Source organism: Pogona vitticeps, chromosome W, assembly GCF_051106095.1.
Source record: "Pogona vitticeps strain Pit_001003342236 chromosome W, PviZW2.1, whole genome shotgun sequence".
NCBI classification, from domain to species: domain Eukaryota; kingdom Metazoa; phylum Chordata; class Lepidosauria; order Squamata; family Agamidae; genus Pogona; species Pogona vitticeps.
Genome location: NC_135798.1, coordinates 3,632,503 through 3,647,274, shown reverse-complemented (window position 1 = coordinate 3,647,274; position 14,772 = coordinate 3,632,503). Strand labels below are relative to the sequence as shown.

At 43.7% G+C, this 14,772-nt stretch overlaps 1 protein-coding gene across 2 annotated transcripts in view; it reads right to left on the bottom strand.

The window, feature by feature from the left end:
* Nucleotides 1–324: 324 nt before the first annotated feature.
* LOC144585017 (uncharacterized) overlaps nt 325–14,772 on the bottom strand; it is a 231,824-nt gene continuing 217,376 nt past the window's right edge. Inside the window, exons 2-3 of one of the 2 annotated variants that reach the window (XM_078382460.1) lie at nt 13,924–14,001; nt 325–3,411 (exon numbers count right to left, since the gene is read on the bottom strand). In XM_078382460.1, the coding sequence (XP_078238586.1) occupies nt 855–3,215 (2,361 nt within the window). In that variant the 5' untranslated portion in view covers nt 3,216–3,411; nt 13,924–14,001 and the 3' untranslated portion in view covers nt 325–854. The remainder of the gene's footprint in view (nt 3,412–13,923; nt 14,002–14,772) is intronic. The other variant, XM_078382461.1, reaches the window with a different exon arrangement.

Below are 14,772 nucleotides of genomic sequence, written 5' to 3'. Positions count from 1 at the left end.
TCCCTGCCATTACAAAGCAGTATACTCTCAATACAGTAGCATAGAAATGCCTGGTTCTTCCTGCATTATATATATACGTGTGTGTGTGTTCATAAAAAAGAGAGAATAGGTTCATTGGTAGCCTCTTTAAAACTCAATTACGATTATTATTTTTGAGGGTAAATCCTTATAAAACAAAGGACAGCTTCTCTCTCTTCATTACTTGCTTTTCTTTCATCAGTTAGCCTTAGAACATCCATCCCATTCTCTATTTACACTAATTTTGTAAAACCGTCTATTGCACAATATATACTTATTTCCATTTTTTTAGCACAAGGTTCCACATCTATTTTGTGATATCTTTTAATTAACGATGAAAGTAAAAAACATCAGAAGTGGCACTTCACAATGCACTGCACTTATCTTTTCTCTCTGTTTTGCATTACGTCATTTTATTGCTTATTTTTTCCAGTAGAAATCAGCACAAAACTGAATGAGCTCCTTCTGCCTTATCAGGAGCTCTGAATAAAGCTCTTTCCACATTCCATAAATTTCTATGGTTTCTCCACACTGTGAGTTCTTTGATGGACCCTAAGCTGTGCACTTAAAAGAAAGCTCTTTCAACATTCCATGCATTTATGTGGTTTCTCCCCAGTGTGGGTCCTTTGATGTAACTTAAGGGCACCACTCTGACTAAAGCTCTTTCCACATTCCATGCATTTATGTGGTTTCTCCCCAGTGTGGGTCCTTTGATGTGACCTAAGGGCATCACTGCGACTAAAGCTCTTTTCACATTACATGCATTTATGTGGTTTCTCCCCAGTGTGGGTCCTTTGATGTACCCTAAGCTGACCACTTGAAAGAAAGCTCTTTCCTCATTCCATGCATTTATATGGTTTCTCCCCAGTGTGGGTCCTTTGATGTAACTTAAGGGCATCACTGCGACTAAAGCTCTTTTCACATTCCATGCATTTATGTGGTTTCTCCCCAGTGTGGGTCCTTTGATGTGACCTAAGGGCATCACTGCGACTAAAGCTCTTTTCACATTCCATGCATTTATGTGGTTTCTCCCCAGTGTGGGTCCCTTGATGTAACTTAAGGGCACCACTCTGTCTAAAGCTCTTTCCACATTCCATGCATTTATGTGGTTTCTCCCCAGTGTGGGTCCTTTGATGTACCCTAAGCTGACAACTTGAAAGAAAGCTCTTTCCACATTCCATGCATTTATGTGGTTTCTCCCCAGTGTGGGTCCCTTGATGTAACTTAAGGGCACCACTCTGTCTAAAGCTCTTTCCACATTCCATGCATTTATGTGGTTTCTCCCCAGTGTGGGTCCTTTGATGTACCCTAAGCTGACCACTGAGAGTAAAGCTCTTTCCACATTCCATGCATTTATGTGGTTTCTCCCCAGTGTGGGTCCTTTGATGTGACCTAAGGTCACCACTGTGACTAAAGCTCTTTCCACATTGTATGCATTTATGTGGTTTCTCCCCAGTGTGGGTCCTTTGATGTGACCTAAGGTCACCACTGTGACTAAAGCTCTTTCCACATTCCATGCATTTATGTGGTTTCTCCCCAGTGTGGGTCCCTTGATGTAACTTAAGGGCACCACTCTGTCTAAAGCTCTTTCCACATTCCATGCATTTATGTGGTTTCTCCCCAGTGTGGGTCCTTTGATGTAACTTAAGGGCACCACTCTGTCTAAAGCTCTTTCCACATTCCATGCATTTATGTGGTTTCTCCCCAGTGTGGGTCCCTTGATGTAACTTAAGGGCACCACTCTGTCTAAAGCTCTTTCCACATTCCATGCATTTATGTGGTTTCTCCCCAGTGTGGGTCCCTTGATGTAACTTAAGGGCACCACTCTGTCTAAAGCTCTTTCCACATTCCATGCATTTATGTGGTTTCTCCCCAGTGTGGGTCCTTTGATGTACCCTAAGCTGACCACTGAGAGTAAAGCTCTTTCCACATTCCATGCATTTATGTGGTTTCTCCCCAGTGTGGGTCCTTTGATGTGACCTAAGGTCACCACTGTGACTAAAGCTCTTTCCACATTCCATGCATTTATGTGGTTTCTCCCCAGTGTGGGTCCTTTGATGTACCCTAAGCTGACCACTGAGAGTAAAGCTCTTTCCACATTCCATGCATTTATGTAGTTTCTCCCCAGTGTGGGTCCTTTGATGTCTACTCAGGTCACCACTCTGACTAAAGCTCTTTCCACATTCCATGCATTTATGTGGTTTCTCCCCAGTGTGGGTCCTTTGATGTACCCTAAGCTGACCACTGAGAGTAAAGCTCTTTCCACATTCCATGCATTTATGTGGTTCCTCCCCAGTGTGGGTCCTTTGATGTGACCTAAGGTCACCACTCTGACTAAAGCTCTTTCCACATTGTATGCATTTATGTGGTTTCTCCCCAGTGTGGGTCCTTTGATGTAACTTAAGGGCACCACTCTGACTAAAGCTCTTTCCACATTCCATGCATTTATGTGGTTTCTCCCCAGTGTGGGTCCTTTGATGTACCCTAAGCTGACCACTGAGAGTAAAGCTCTTTCCACATTCCATGCATTTATGTGGTTTCTCCCCAGTGTGGGTCCTTTGATGTACCCTAAGCTGACCACTTGAAAGAAAGCTCTTTCCACATTCCATGCATTTATGTGGTTTCTCCCCAGTGTGGGTCCTTTGATGTACCCTAAGCTGACCACTGAGAGTAAAGCTCTTTCCACATTCCATGCATTTATGTGGTTTCTCCCCAGTGTGGGTCCTTTGATGTGACCTAAGGTCACCACTCTGACTAAAGCTCTTTCCACATTGTATGCATTTATGTGGTTTCTCCCCAGTGTGGGTCCTTTGATGTAACTTAAGGGCACCACTCTGAGTAAAGCTCTTTCCACATTCCATGCATTTATGTGGTTTCTCCCCAGTGTGGGTCCTTTGATGTACCCTAAGCTGACCACTGAGAGTGAAGCTCTTTTCACATTCCATGCATTTATGTGGTTTCTCCCCAGTGTGGGTCCTTTGATGTACCCTAAGATGACTATTGCGACTAAAGCTCTTTCCACATTCCATGCATTTATGTGGTTTCTCCCCAGTGTGGGTCCTTTGATGTAACCTAAGGTTACCACTGTTACTAAAGCTCTTTCCACATTCGATGCATTTATGTGGTTTCTCCCCAGTGTGGGTCCTTTGATGTGAAGGCAGATTTCTTCTCTCGCTGAAACCGTTTTCACATTCCATGTTTTTGTATGATTTCTCCCCAGGGTGAGTTCTTCAAACTGAACTGCTCTGAAGCTGTCTTCACACTTCAGGCATTTAATCCGTTTCTCCTTTAGCTCATGGGTTTTTTCTAAGCTTTTCTTCCCAGCTTCACACTTGACTCTTTTCAGGGACAGGAGAAGAGACTCTGTATAATTCTGGCCATCATGTTTGTTACCTGATAGAGAAAAAAAAGATGTCTTGAGAATATAGCACAGAGCAGAATCTAACTGGAGGTTAAACCAAAGAGTTTGCTCTGTCTTTGACTCCTTTGAAAGGCATATGTCTCCTGAAGACTTTACTGGCAACATTTGAAAAATTAGCCATATTGTGAAAACATCATGGACTCCCCTTGCCTGAATTGATACTTCCCAAAGGGCCAGTGATGGCAAAATATAGTTGATTAATATTAACCAAAATATTATTAAACATGGGCCATCAAGTCAATTCTGATTGATGGCTACCCTTTTTTGGGGGGTTTCTAGGTAGAGAATACTCAAAAGTTGTTCCCCATTCCCTGTTTCTGAGACCTTGCATTTTCCCGAGGGCCACACAAGCTGACCTTACCCATGAGAGACACAGCAGGGAACTTCTGGTTCTGCAACCAGATATTTAAACTTTTTATTCATCAGCATATAAAAGTTAGTTTAGGAGAGATTATATATGTATGCATCTAGTGATTGTGATTTAGAGTCTGTAAAACAGACACAGGGTTAATAAAAGTAGCAGATCACACACTGGTGAATATGGATTTTAAGGGTACATGTGATTATAAAGAAGCTAGGAGGTGGAGGTTACGTACAGGAATTTTATGTCAAAATATTCGTACAGATCAGGTCACTGAGAAATACAGTAAATTTAGGTCTTCAACATACTCACATAGGAATGTACGTTTGATCAGGTAGGCAGGGTAGAAATACAATCAATCAATCAATCAATCAATCAATAGGAAAGCCGAAGAAACAAAGTGCGTGTAGGTCCGCCAGATCCCGAAGGTGATTCATTGGGAAAGTTTGAGGCTGCCGTAGCCACGGGTAGGCGCCTGGGATTCTGGGGGCTGAAGTTTGTATGAAAGCAGCTCAGGTAAGAGCATTCGTTGCTGCACCTTTGCTGACGGGCAGTCAGGCTGACAGTGGGATCGTGAGCAAAAAAGTCATTATATGTTCTGTACACACTGTTATGCTGAAGTTAAGCTATTTAATAATAATAATAATAATAATAATAATAATAATAATAATAATAATAATAATAATAATAATAATAATAATAATAATAATAATAATAATATAATTTATTGTCATTGTAAGTATATACACAGTATACCATACAACGAAATTCACAGACACCCAGAGACCAGACACATGCACACACATAACATTCCCCAAACACTCCCCACCCACTAGAAATCCCCCACTAAAAATACAAACATCTACACCTCAGGCCAAGTAACACAGTCCAACTAATTGTTCACTACTGGTGGTCTTTAAGCTCATTATTAATTGCAATTATAGCTCTAGGATAAAAGCTATTTAGAAAACGTGTGGTCCGAGTCTTAATTGTTCTATATCTTCTGCCAGACGGTAACAGTTCAAAAAAGTTATAAGCAGGATGGGAAGAGTCTCTCAGGATGCTGTGTGACTTCCTCAGACAGCGGGATGTGAAGATGTCATCCAGGGTTGGTAGCTGGAGCCCGATGATATTCTGGGCAATTTTAATGATTCTCTGTAGAGCTTTTTTGTCCGCTACAGAGCTACTCCCAAACCATGCCAGAATGCCATAGGTTAGGACACTCTCAATGGTGCTACGGTAGTAAGACAGAAGTAAATGCTGTGATAAATTTAACTTCCCGAGCATTCTCAGGAAATACAGCCTCTTCTGTGCCTTCTTTATTAGCATGTTGGCATTTATAGTCCATGAGAGGTCCTCTGAGATGTAAGTACCCAGAAATTTAAAACTACCAACTCTCTCCACTTCCTCACCGTTTATTTACAGTGGTAAATGTACATTTCTCTTCCTCCTAAAATCAATTATGAGTTCTTTAGTTTTTTTGATGTTAAGTGTGAGATGATTTTCTTTACACCATAGTATCAATCTTTGTACTTCCTTAAATTAGATGTTTAAATACAAAGTATTTTTATAATTACGTTTGCCTGTCATAGGGTTTTGCATCCAGAGAGAAAGACAAAGCACGGAGTTTCTGTCAGCTCTCTTCTCATTCCCTCCAGAGGGGCAACATCTACGCTTCCACCAAGGCCACTGTTTGTGTCCACATATCAAAAGTTTTCTTGACATTTTACAACATAAACATATATTAGACAAAACGGAGAAAGATATGACGGAAATATGGAAGATAATTCGTAAGAGAGCGTAGTAAGGAAAGCCTAATTTGATGTACTATGTAATGTGTAACACAGGGTTACTACCTAAAATTATTTTTTCTTTAGGATGAAACCAATAAAGGAAGATTTGACAGACTGGCAAAACATAATTAACAGATTTTGAAATAGTGATGAAAAAGCAAGGATTAATAAAAAGTACTGGTATTAATACCAGAAACTAGGAGGATTAGGTTGACCAAGGAGTGGGGAACTAGCACCTCATGGGATTTGGAGTCTCTCCCTCTCTTAATGCAGCTTAAATAGCACTGGCCTTTTTTGCAGCCACATCACACTTTTGGCTCATCTTTGACGTGATCTAAAACGATTCCAAGGTCCTTCTTGCTCCTAGTACTTCTGACCAAGGTATCCCCCGTCTTGTAACGGTGTGAAATAGCAGGGGAAACCATGGAACCCAGAGACACTCCAGAGGCCAAGAGGTGAAGAGGTGGAGCAGGACTCACCCAGCACCACTACCGTTCACAGAGCGAAATCCCACAAGAGGAAATCCCAGAAGCTGACAGTCCAACAGTCCACCGCTACTCTCCCAAACCCAAGGCAAAGGTCAGGGCTGTTTTTCAGCAAGTGTGGATGGCAGGGAGCAGAAGAGAGGGTGTCCTGGGTAGACCATCTTCACTGCTCCCAGTCCTGCTCCTAATATTCAGGCTGCCTTTTCCTATGGGGAGCCTGGCAACTTTTTCTCCTGCTGGCAACACACTGGATCATATTTTTAAAAAATTGTGGCTACAGAAGTACAATATCCCACATTCAGACTGTCAGGTTATATAAAATAAGCCAAATACAACAGAACCTGAATTTTACAGCCATGAACATTCGGTACAGAGACCATGTACACAGTGTCAGCAGGTGTGTCCAACAAGGACACTGGAATACACAACTTAAGGGTGAAGATGATGATGTCAGGTCTCTGACCACCGACTGGACAGTGTGGGATAGTCTATATGGCCACTGGGTCATGACTTCTTTCTCTTGGCTCATGGAGAGGGTTGTGGACTTTTACGCCGTTGCTGCTGTTTATAAATGGCAATAGACTTAGTTGCTAGAAGTCTAGCACCTCTGCCTGATTTTCTTGACTGGTGGGACTGGAACAAGGAGCTTCAGCAACAGGCACTGCTAAAAAAACTGTGCCACTCCGACATAAGCACTACTGAGGCTGATGAACAGCTCTGGAGGTCTCCAAAGCTTACACACCAGGCTGGAATTCCACAGTTTATTACTGTTACTATTATTATTTTTGTTGTTGTTATTGTTATCTTAATGTATACACCGCATTTCTCCCAAGAAGGGACCCAAAGCAGCTCAGAACATTAAGTCACACAGTTAAAAACACTGTAGGTTAAATATTAGAATACAAATTATTGGACGAAATTGGCAATTATAGCCCCATCGCCAATGTTTCTTTCATGAGCAAAGTGGTCGAGAGGGTGGTGGCTGATCAGCTTCAGGCTCACTTGGATGAAACAGACGCCCTGGATCCATTCCAGTCAGGCTTCAGGCCGCACCACGGTACAGAGACGGCATTGGTCACCCTGTACGATGACCTGTTGAGGGAGGCCGACAGGGATAAAATGTCTCTGCTGGTCCTCCTCGACATCTCAGTGGCCTTTGATACCGTCGACCACACTATCCTCCTGGGGAGGCTCTCCGAGTTGGGAATTGGTGGCCTGGCATTGGCCTGGCTCCGTTCCTTCTTGGGGGACCGTCCCCAGAGAGTGCAGCTTGGGGAGAGGGTCTCGGCCCCGTGGAGTCTCAATTGTGGGGTTCCACAGGGGTCGATTATCTCCCCAATGCTGTTTAACATCTATATGAGGCCACTGGGAGGGGTCATCAGGGGTCTGTGAGGCTTCATGTCATCAATATGCCGATGACACCCAGCTCTACATCTCCTTTTCACCAACTGCAGGTAATGCCTTCCTGTCCCTTCAGCGCTGCCTGGGGACCATACTGAAATGGATGCAGGAAAATGGGCTGAGGCTGAATCCGGACAAGATGGAGGTTCTGAGGGTGGGTGGCCCCGTGGTTGGCGGCTTGGGTGATTCTCTCATGTTTGGGGGGTTGACGCTGGCCGTGAAGAGTGGGGTCCGCAGCCTGGGCGTACATCTGGACCCGACACTCACCATGGAAACGCAGGTGGCATCGGTACTCCACACTGTCTTTTTTCAACTATGGTGGATTGCCCGGCTGTGGCCCTATCTCGACATGGGGGCACTCACTACCTTGGTGCATGCGCTCCTAATCTCAAGATTAGACCACTGTAATGCGCTTTACATGGGGCTGCCTTTGAGGCTGATGTGGAAACTTCAGGTGGTGCAGAATGCGGCGGCCAGACTCCTCACTGGAGTGAGAAAATACCAACATATTTCTCCAACTCTGGCCACATTGCATTGGCTGCCCATTCGTTTCCGCGTCGACTTCAAAGTCTTAATGCTTACTTACAAGGTCCTAAACGGTTTAGGACCTCAATATTTGGCGGAATGCCTGCTCCCACCAAGGTCTACGCGGATCACCCGTATGAGTCAGGAGGTGAGGCTGAGGAGCCTGACACTGAGAGAGGCCTGGAAGGAAAAGACACGAAACTGGGCCTTCTCGGTGGTGGCTTCTCGCCTCTGGAATAACCTCCCTTCAGCCTTCCCTATGCTGGGAATGTTTAAAACCCAATTAAAAACATGGTTGTACATCCAGGCCTTCCCTCCAGTCAATACAGTGGTGCCTCGAACAGCGATGTTAATCCGTTCCGCAAAAAACATCACTATTGAATTTCTTCGCTATTCAAAACATGGTTTCCCATTGAAATGCATTGAAAGGTGGCTAATCCATTCCAATAAGAACGAATTGCCGTCGCTAATGGAAAATCTCCATAGGAAAGCTCGCTATTCAAAACACGGTTCCCCAATTGAAATGCATTGAAACCTATTCAGTGCATCTCAACACGGAAAAAAAAATCAACAACAAATTAAATAAGGATCAGAACAAGGTCAAATTGGGTTAACAAAGGATTTAATAAGTGCACTTTACGATCTCAAACATTTCAAACTGGAAACCTTAATTTTAAACCGTTTAAGAAATAGCGAACACAAACTGTGGTTCCTCCATTGAAATGCATTGAAACCATTTGATAATCACCCATAGGAAAAATGGCTAATCAAAGCGAAAAAATGCCCTGAAAACCACATCGCTATTCGTTTTTTTCATTAATAGAGGTGCTCGCTATTCGAGGCACCACTGTACCTGATTTCTTTTCTATTCCTTCTTATTTTATTCTCACTCTATTTTATTGTAACTGTATCAAATGATTATGTAATGTTCTTGTGTTTTATTGTTTTATCCTATACTGTAAGCCGCCTAGAGTGGTTGAGTAGACCAGATAGGCGGGGTATAAATCAAATAAATCAAATAAATAAATAAATAAAAATTAAAAATTAAACAATATATGATTTAAAATATAATTAAAATATTAAAACAGGAAAAAAATAATATTATCTGCTTAAATGGGGTGCAGGGATTCATAATTGTTAAAAGCCTGCCTGAAGAGATGGGTCTTTAGCTTTTTTCGGAAGCATAAACAGGGAAGGTCCCTTTCCTGATCTCCCGAGGGAGAGCGTGCCATGGCCTGAGGGCTGCCACCGAGAAGGCCCTCCTCTCCCTTGTCCCCATCAGCTGTCCTTGGCCTGGCAATGGGGCTGAGAGGAGGGCCCCCTCTCCTGATCTTAATCCCCAAGAAGGCGCATATAGGGAGATACGGTCCTTCAGGGAGCCTGGGCCCAAGCTGTTGCATTACTTAAAAGGAAACAGATCCTTAAATTAAATTTCCTATTCTGGATGTTACCAATAAAGATTACTGACAAGAATGGCAAGTGATGATTAACCCCTCTGACCAAAGTGGTTGAGACATTTTCCATAAATTCTTAAATGGGTGTATAAAAGATTGGATGAAACGGATACAAGATAGCAATCAAACAGGGAAGCTGGTGGGAGAAGGGAGGATTTCATGACTAAAAATAGTTTAGTTAGGAAAATGGGCAAAAGAATGGAAAAGGAAGAAAGTAGAAAAAATGTGAAATTTGAAGAAACTATTTAAAAAGACTGAAGTTAGAAGCAATGAAAAATAGAAAGGAGATCGTAAGTGAAATGTGCAAACCGAGAGAAGAGGCAGAATATAAACCCCCAGGTGTTAAAAGGAAGACATGGTTAAAGAATCTGAAGGGAAAGATTGGAGTAAAACATGGAATATTTATTTTATTATTCATTTATATATTTATTTATTGAACTTCTATGCCACCCATCTAGACATAGTCTACTCTGAGCGGCTCACAGAACACAAAGTAAATATATTAGCAGTTAACAACACATACTGTAGATACTAATTTAAGATGGAGAGAATAAAAAGAAATTTAAATAGTGCCCGGAGGGAAGGCCTGTCTGAATAACCAGGTCTTGGTTTTTAAAAATGCCCAGCGAGGGGGCCAAAGGGATCTCTGATGGCAAGCTGTTCCAAAGTCGAGGGGCCACTGCCAAGAAGGCCTGGTGTCTCGTCCTTTCTTTCTGGACCTCCCTCGGCGTTAGGCTCCTCAGGCGCCCCTCCTGACTAGAACGGGTGATACGAGTAGAGCTAGGTGGGAGGAGGTCTCCGGCCAAGTATCGAGGTCCTAAACCATTTAGGGCTTTGTATGTAATCATTAACACTTTGAAATCAATGTGGAACCGAACGGGCAGCCAGTGTAAGGCGGCCAGGGTGGGAGTGATGTGTTGGTGTTTCCTCACCCCACTAAGAAGTCTGGCTGCCGCATTCTGCGCCATTCGGAGTTTCCGCATCAATCTCAAAGGTAGCCACACGTAGAGAGCATTACAGTGGTCTAATCTCGACATAAAGATAGGGATGCAGCTGGGTAATCTGTCAAAGATGGAAATAGGTGGAGCGGACCACAGACGCCACCTGTGTTTCCATGGTGAGCGCCTGGTCCAGATAGATCCCCAAGCTGCGAATCTCACTCTTCGCAGTAATAACAGAATTATGAAGCATAAGGGTAAAAGAAAAATGCTATAGAGTAAAATGGAGATGGCACTTAATTCCGGTGGCATTGAATATATTAAATAATAATGCATCATCTCTGTGCTGGAGGTGTTTTATAGGAGATTAGGGAAAAAACTCGATTGAATCCATGATTGCCTTATTGAATATGGTTAATAACCAAGGGAAGAAAGGAGAAAAGGAATTAGCTATTAAATGGTGCCTATGGCAAGGCTCATCTTTGCAAGGAACAGGAAAAGCGATTATCAAATTAACCTTGAGGAACGGTATAGAAAAATGTGGAATGTGGCCATTGATGACAATGGACCAGTGAAATAAAAATTAGGAGATGGATACTGGAAACTAGTAAGAGCCATGTGCTTTTGGAGAGAAACAGGGTGCTAAAAATGCAAAAATAACCATCATCCTAACCCTAACTCTAACCTAGTCCCTAAGGGAAAGGTGGCAAGAGGTGGAGAAAGGTGGACGTGAGTAATGTGGGTTAATTTGAGCTGATGGGATGGTGTGTATTGTCATTTGTATCCTCTATTTTCTCTTTGTGATTTTCTTTTCAATAATGGAGGTCCATCGGATCCTATACTCTCTGTCTCTGTGAATCTTTCACCCCTTGATCTGACACTGGGATTCAAAATGGAAACATTTTCCCTCAATGTCCTCTCCTTATGACCAAAGACCATCATCCTCAAACATTATTTCAATGATGTTTCTGCAAGAGATTCAATAAGTTCTAGGGAAATGATGGACAAAGATCTTGGCAATTTTTTTTTTAAATGTGGGAACCTTGGGAGAGTAATCCTCAACCCACATTTATGTATGTACGTTTGTATGTGTGTATATATGAATGTGTGTGTATGTACGTGCTCCATCTATCACTTGCTTAAAGTGGCACCTTCTCTAAAATCCATGCCTGGGGCCCGATAAATGCACAAACGCCCACACCCGCACCCTGCAATCTCCCCACCTCTTGTTTCTTTCCAGAGGCTGTGCAAGGCTTCCCTCTTCCCTGTGAGAACCTCCCGGCAGGAGCCCTTCTTGAAGAAGAGACGGCACCCCTTCCTCCTCCTCGGGTCTCCGGCTTTCCCTTCCCTTCCTCTCAAGGGCAGCTGAGGCTCTGCGCCCGGCCAGGGGAGACCCTGCCTTGGTCCTCGCAGGAAGAGGCCAAGGAGAGACAGGAAGAAGGTTGGTGGGTGTTCTCCTAGGACAGCATCAATCCTGCAAAAACTGTAACTGTAACTGTCTTTCCCTCTCCAAAAATCCCCTCATGCAGGAGTGAACTCTTCACTTCACCCTCTTGGATCCCAAAAGAGGAAAGGAGAAATTCCAGGGAGGCCCCATGCTAGACTGTCCAGGGTTGGAATCTCACCAACAGCACCTGCTCTTGGTGACCACAAGGTTGAGCCAAGCAGGATTGGGAACCAAAAGAAAAACACTCTGCACATGTTCAGAGAGGCTCTGATGCAGACAGTAAAACTGGGACTCACGCAACCCGGGTTGAAACCCCCACATAGCCAGGAATCTCACAGTGTGTGCTTGCTTTCACAAACCAGAGGCCTCCAAAACTGGGTTGGTTGGGAGTTACTTAATCGACGACAGAATGAAGTCGACAGGACAGACTCACAGCATATGGGGATTTCATGTCACCGTTTGGATACTGTGATGAGATGTGTTTTTGAAGTTATAATATGCTACAGTAATGGGTTTTGTAGTTATGAGTTTAGCAATAGAGAATCCATTTTGAATTAATAAAACGGTCTGTGCTGGAAAAGTACTAGTAGCAGTTTTCATCTCTGCGTTGCCAAGCTTATCACAGGCCGCAGAGAAGAAGGACATTCGTAGCCATAATATTCCGACCTGGATCTTGTGAGAAACTGAGGCAGAGACTAACACCGTTTCCTCTATCCTGATTGGTGGGTTACGTCAGGAAGAAGGAGGAGGGGTAATATCTTGTAAGTTGTAAAAATGGAGTCTTACAGAGAGAAAGCACATGGATTTTGGATATGGACATGAACATTGGAAATGGGATGTATGCCTGATATGTAAAATGGATACCTTACATGTCATATGGATGGATTACTTATGGATTACTGTTCCTTTGGAGAAGGACTTTACCCTTTATGGATTTACCTGTTTCTGATGGACTATGGAATCCTTGGACTGAGGAAGAATGTAGTTTATTTTTTAACTTAGAGGAGAGGCCTAGCCTTTCTGTTTGCTTAGAGTTTTGATTTGATAGCAGGGTTTTGATAGGAGTTCTGATACTTATGAATGGAAATGTTCTTTCTATCATCTATGCTTTTACAATAAACTAATTTTTCTTTATTTTTCTAATAAATGTGTTTTTGCTTAAGAATTGGAAGTCTGGTCTTTTGAGCAGAATAGTTACATATTGTTACCTAGCTACCAGATAATTGGCCATACGTTACCATAATTGAGTCATTTATTTGCTTAATTACAAGCTATGTTTTTTTTAAGTTCCTTTTTCATAGGGGACAGACTTAAAGAAAGAAGTCCAGTTTCACAGCCTGACTGAGACTGACTCACTCAGTTCATGAAGGGGTGAAATGGATTATAACTTTTCTCTGTTCCTGGCGTTGCTAGCCTTCTAGGAGACAACAATAGCTCACAGATACTGTCATGGGGTCCAAACTTGTTAACTGAAACAGAGTTAGCACGGCAGGTGCAACTAGTCAAGAAAACTGGGAAGTCATCCTGTACCAGCAGATGATGGAAGGTGTAAGAGAACGATGTGATGTAATTTGTCGGGGGCTGATGTGGATATAAACAAGTAGGAAGACATGCACCATTTGCTTCGGTTTGAGAGCTTATGCCATCCTGAACTCAACTGCTCTGAGAGCTCCCATTTCCTCAGAGACAGAGAGGCTGCCAGTTGGTTTCACTCTTATCTCTGTCTGTATGTTTGGAAACGGATGAGTGGAAGGAACTATTTGTTTGAGACTTTTGTTCCACCAGGACTGAAGAACTTGGGGCAGAACGCTTCAAATCCTGACATTTCACACCATCTCAGTCTCCTTTGCACTGTCAGGCCCATCTCGGTGGCCCCTCTGGCCCTCACCACGCAGCATGGAAGGTCGGGTAGAAGGCGGCCTCCAAATGCTCCCGATGGTTCCAGCGACTGGGCTAAAATTCTCTGAAATACTGATCTAAGCTTTACAATGTCTTGCATCCTGCTAATCATAGAGTTATCATTTAATAAATAAACAAACACAATGTCGCATCTGATCTCAAAGAATGAAAGAGATCTTACCTGCTTTAAGGGAGGCTTTGGATTTCTCCTTTCGTCCAGAGAAAAGTCGGGAGAGCATCAGCTGAACCTCACCCCGTCCTTGGGAGAAAAGGAAAAAAAACCCCAAATCATTCTGGAGGCTTCTCGGATGGACAAAACTAAAAGCTTTCCCTTAGCACAGAAGCTAACAATCTGGCAATCTGGAGAATACAATTCTTTTAAATAATATCCTCTGGTTTATGAATGGGGGGGGGGGATTGTGTGCTTCTATGCCCATGATTCCAAAAGCCAGGAAATAGCCCAAAAATGCTGCACAATCTCATGCCCTCCTTGCCAGCTGGAAAAAGGAGGCCGAGCCAGACAGAGCAAAGGGCGTCTGAAGGGTGGCCACACACAAGGCAGCCGTCCAGAGGGTCTAACAGCAGGGGGTCCCCCCAACCTTGGGCTTCCTGATGTTCTTGGACTTCCACTCCCAGAAATCCTGGCCTGGAGAGGCGGAAGTGAAGGCTTCTGGGAGTTGCAGTCCGAGAACCTCTGGAGGCCTGAAGTTGGGGACCCCTGGACTCTGCGGGAGACCCTCTTCTGCTCTTTGCCCTTCACAGCCCTGACCATGGCTTTGTGTCTGGGGGAGGAGTGGTCACTTGACGATAAAGGGGAGTCAGATTCTGGGATGTTCCCTTGCATGGTATCGCTCTGTGAACGGCAGGGGTGCTGGGGCGGCGGCGGGGGGAGATTCCTGTTCAGCCCCCTCCACCCTCAGCCTGTGGAGTGTTTCAGGTTTCCATTAATTCCCTGTACTATTTCACAGAGGAACGAAAACCCGGAAAGAGGCTATCCAGAAGAATGTGGTGGTCTGGCACCCCTCGTGTG